This window comes from Dipodomys ordii, unplaced genomic scaffold, assembly GCF_000151885.1.
Source record: "Dipodomys ordii isolate 6190 unplaced genomic scaffold, Dord_2.0 Scaffold15, whole genome shotgun sequence".
In the NCBI taxonomy this organism is placed as follows: Eukaryota; Metazoa; Chordata; class Mammalia; order Rodentia; family Heteromyidae; genus Dipodomys; species Dipodomys ordii.
Window position 1 is genome coordinate 16,025,633 of NW_012267231.1, and position 4,369 is coordinate 16,030,001.

Consider the following 4,369-nt stretch of genomic DNA (forward strand, 5'->3'; position numbering starts at 1 on the left):
AGACAGGCCAGGAACTCCCTGCCAGATGGCAGTTCTCAAGAAAAAAAAAAAAAACCCAACCCTAAAGGGAGAGAGACAAGAGGCGCTTGTTCCCCTCCGGCCTGGCTTATGTCAGGCTGCTGGCTCAAGCGCTATGGCTCGCTAGCATAAGCCACAAAGACGAGGTGGGCATGGCAGAGGGTGGGGGACGGGGGGGATGCTCCCACGGGTCCCCCACCCCCCTTCCCTTTCTCTGCCAGATGTGGAAAGGCCGCTCCGACCCTGTGCTCCACATCGACCTGCGCAGGTGGGCAGACCTCATGCTGGTGGCGCCCCTGGATGCCAACACGCTGGGCAAGGTGGCCGGTGGCCTCTGTGACAACCTGCTGGTGAGCCACGCTGGGGCCCTCCCCCTCCCCCGGGCTCCCACGGGCTCCCACGGGGACAGCTGACCCCCACCCCCACCCCACCAGCACACCTGTCCTTGTGTTACCTGTGCCAGCAAGGGGCAGGAGTAGAACCCGGGTCCCATGCCCGCCTTGGTGCCCACCCTATGCCCCTGCCTGCCTTCCTCCCTAGTCCTTTCAGCCACTCTGTTTCCCTCCTGCCCTTCCCTTCGGCTTGCCCTTTACCTACCAGGGTGGATCTCACACACACATCTGTCTCTAGTAGCTTTAGCCCCAGGGCCCAGCCTCAGGGTCTCTATGTTAGGAAGGAATGAGGGTTGGCTGCTGGCCCCTGGGTGGCAGAAGAGCCCAGTTGCACTAACTAGGGATTTGGTGTAGGCCTGAGAGGCTGCCTTAAAGAGGTTCCTTTTTGGAGGCTGGGAATGTGGTAGAGGGCTCGCCTAGCATGCATGAAGACTCTGGGTTCGATTCCTCAGTACCACAGACACAGAAAAAGCTGCAAGTGGCACTGTGGCTCCAGTGGTCCAGTGCCAGCCTTGAGCAAAAGAAGCTCAGTGCCCAGGCCCTGAGTTCCAGCCCCAGGCCTGGAAAAAAATAAAGAAAAAAAGGTCCTTTTAAAAAAAATTTATAATTTGGGGCTGGGAAGGTAGCTCAGTGGTAGAGTGCTTGCCTTGCATGCATGAGGCCCTGGGTTCGATTCCTCAGCACCACATAAGCAGAAAAACCTGGAAGTGGCGCTGTGGCTCAAGTGGTAGAGCGCTAGCCTTGAGCTGAAGAGCTGAGGGACAGCGCCCAGACCCAGAGTTCAGGCCCCATGACCAGCAAAAAACAAAAACAAAACAAAACAAAAATTTATAATTTGCTGTTAGTACTAGGGCTTGAACTCCTTTCTTAGCTTTTTCTACTCAAGGGTGGTACTCTACCCCTTGAGCCACACCTCTTACTTCTTTTTGCTGGTTCATTGGAGATAAGCATCTGAGAAGACTTCCCTGCCTGGTCTGGTTTTGTTGAATAGTGATCCTCAGAACTCAGCCTCCGGAGCCACCTCGCCAAGCCTGGAGGGGTGGCTAGAAGCTGGGCCTGCTTCCTCCCATCAGGCTGGCTCTCTTTCCTCCGTGTTAGGGATTGTCCTGGTCTCCTGACTTGTGGGCTCTTGCTTGGGCCTCTGCCCCTGGCCCGCCCAGGCCCTGGCCCCTTGTGTTTGTGCTACACAAGCAATCAAATCCAGAAGAAAAGGCCAATTCCTGGGGTGGCTGGCCTGACTTAAGGCCCTGACTCCCTCCAGACTGAGATTGGCTACCTGCACCACAGGGCGGAACCCCCCCCCCCGCCAGGTGTCGGACACAGTGGCCCCACAGTACCTGTGGGTTGAGGGAAGCGATTTCCTCCCCCCCACCCCGCTGCCAGCCAGTCTTCAGTCTGTGCAGGAAGTGGGGAGCTCTTGAGACAGAGAAGTGGGGGTGGGGGAGGGGAGTATGTGGGGAGGCAGACACCCCAGGAGGCAGAGATCTAGGGCTCTGCTGTGGGCCATTGGCTGTGTTTTGAGAATCCCCAACCCATGCCGGGTGCCAGTGGTGCACACCTGTCATCCTAGCTACTCAGGAGGCTGAGATCTGAGGATCACAGTTCAAAGCTAGCCCGGGCAGGAAAGTCCATGAGGCTCTTATCTCCAATAAACCACCAAAAAGTTGGAAGTGGAATGCAAAACAGTTCAGGAACAGTGCTTAGCCCTGAGTTTAAGCCCCAAGACCAGCACACACACACACACACACACACACACACACTCTCTCTCTCTCTCTCTTTCTCTCTCTCTCACACACACACACACACTCTCTCTCTCTCTCTCTCTCTCTTTCTCTCTCTCTCTCTCTCCCCGGGCTCTTCTAAATATGTTCCTGGCTTCTGCAAAAGGGGCAGGTGGCCCCGAGCCAAGAGGAAGTGTGACTAAAACCGTCCCGCTCATAGCCCGGTTGCTACATTGAGAGGCCTTGGTGGGAAACCAGCCCTGGTGTCTGGGATGATGCAGGCAGCCAGGTCCCCGGGGCTGTGCGCCGTGCACACGCAGGCGGGGCGCCGAGGGACGGACGCGGCCCAGGCCTGAACATGGCATGGTTGTTCACCTTGCCCTTTCCTTTTCCCAGCTGGTCTCCATTCTGAGGAAGTGGGGGTTCCAGCTCTCTTCTTTCCAGGGGCTCCTGCCTGGAAGGACGTGCCAGATGCCATTAGACCACAAGGGAGCTAATTCCTTCCTTCCTTCCTTCCTTCCTTCCTTCCTTCCTTCCTTCCTTCCTTCCTTCCTCCCTCCCTCCCTCCCTCCCTCCCTCCCTCTCTGCTTCCCTGAAGCTGTGGCCCTGGCATTAAAAAATTCAGAGGAGTTGGAGGCGTGGCTCAGGTGGTAGAGCACCAGGCAGTGAGTGAACGCATCAGATGTTGAGTGTGAGCCCCGGGCTTCGTGGGTCTGTCCCGTGGAGAACAGCGCCGGGGTGGGCTCTGAGCCCGCAGGACCGGCTGGGCACTTGCGCTGCTGGTGCCATCCGTGAGGACAGGGACACCAGCTGCCTTATAGGCTGCCCCTGAGGGTGGGAGAGAATGCATTTGTCCTGTATCTGACCTTTGTGCCACTCCTGGGGCTTGATTAAACTCAGGGTCTGGACGTTGTCTCTTGAGTTTTTGCACTCAAGGCTGGCGCTCTACATACTTGAGCCACCAGCTCCACTTCCAGCTTTTGGCTGGCTCCTTGGAGATAAAGAGTCTCACGGACTCTTCCGTGCACGGGCTGCCTTTGAACCGTGATCCTCCGATCTCAGCCTCCTGAGTAGCTAGGATGACAGGCCTGAGCCTCGCTGTTCACGTTGAGCATTTGTGTTCTAACTCGCCTGCCAACTGCACAGCCTGCCAGATGCTCCTCAGCCAGGCTGCTCCTACCCGGAAATGTCAGGTGGAGAAGGCTCAGGCTGTGCGGGAGGATGGATGGCCAGGTGGTGGGGGGACTTGGAGGGCCGGGGAGGCGTTGCAGGCAGGCCAACAGTGCCCGTCAGCACCCACTGCCCCCCCTTCTTTGCAGACCTGTGTCATCCGTGCCTGGGACCGCAGCAAGCCGCTCCTCTTCTGCCCCGCCATGAACACGGCCATGTGGGAACACCCCATCACCGCCCAGCAGGTGGGCCAGCTCAAGGCCTTTGGCTACCAGGAGATTCCCTGTATAGCCAAGAAGCTGGTGTGTGGAGATCAAGGTGGGCATCGCCAGGCTCCTGGTGCCAGGCCTGGAAAGGGCTGTGCTTTGTGGTCGCCTCTGACATTTATTTTGTTTTAGTGCCAGTACTGGGATTTGAACTCAGGGCCTCATGTGCTCCATTAGTTTTTGTTTTGTTTTGTTTTGTTTTTTTTTGCCAGACCTGGGACTTGAACTCTGGGCTTGGGCGCTGTCCCTGAGCTCCTTTCACTCAAGGCTAGTGTTCTACCACTTGAGCCCACAGCACCACTTCCAGCTTTTTCTGTGATTAATTGGAGATAAGAGGCTCACAGACTTTCTTGCCCTGGCTGGCTTTGGACCCTGAGCCTCAGATCTCAGCCTCCTGAGTAGCTAGGATTACAGGTGTGAGTCACCAGTGCTCAGCCTGTGTGTGTGTGTGTGTGTGTGTGTGTGTGTGTGAATGTGAATTCTAGGGCTTGAACTCAGGGCATAGGTGCTATCCCTGTACTTTTGTGCTCAAGCCTAGCACTCTACCACTTTGGGCCACAGCTCTACTTCTGATTTTCTGGTGGATCATTGAAGATAAGAATTTCATGTACTTTCCTGCCCAACCTGGCTTTGAACCACAATCCTTAGATTTCAGCCTCCTAGGGGCTGGGAAGGTGGCTCAGTGGTAGAGCGCTTGCCTTGCATGCCTGAGGCCCTGGGTTCGATTCCTCAGCACCATATAAGCAAAAAAGAAAAAAAGAAAAAAAGCTGGAAGTGGTGCTGTGGCTCAAGTGGTAGAGCG

General features: G+C 56.3%; 1 protein-coding gene across 1 annotated transcript in view; it reads left to right on the forward strand.

The window, feature by feature from the left end:
• Positions 1–239: 239 nt before the first annotated feature.
• Positions 240–4,369, forward strand: part of Ppcdc (phosphopantothenoylcysteine decarboxylase) — a 6,221-nt gene continuing 2,091 nt past the window's right edge. Inside the window, exons 1-2 of the mRNA XM_013012007.1 lie at positions 240–368; positions 3,451–3,619. Coding sequence (XP_012867461.1) covers positions 240–368; positions 3,451–3,619 — 298 coding nt within the window. The remainder of the gene's footprint in view (positions 369–3,450; positions 3,620–4,369) is intronic.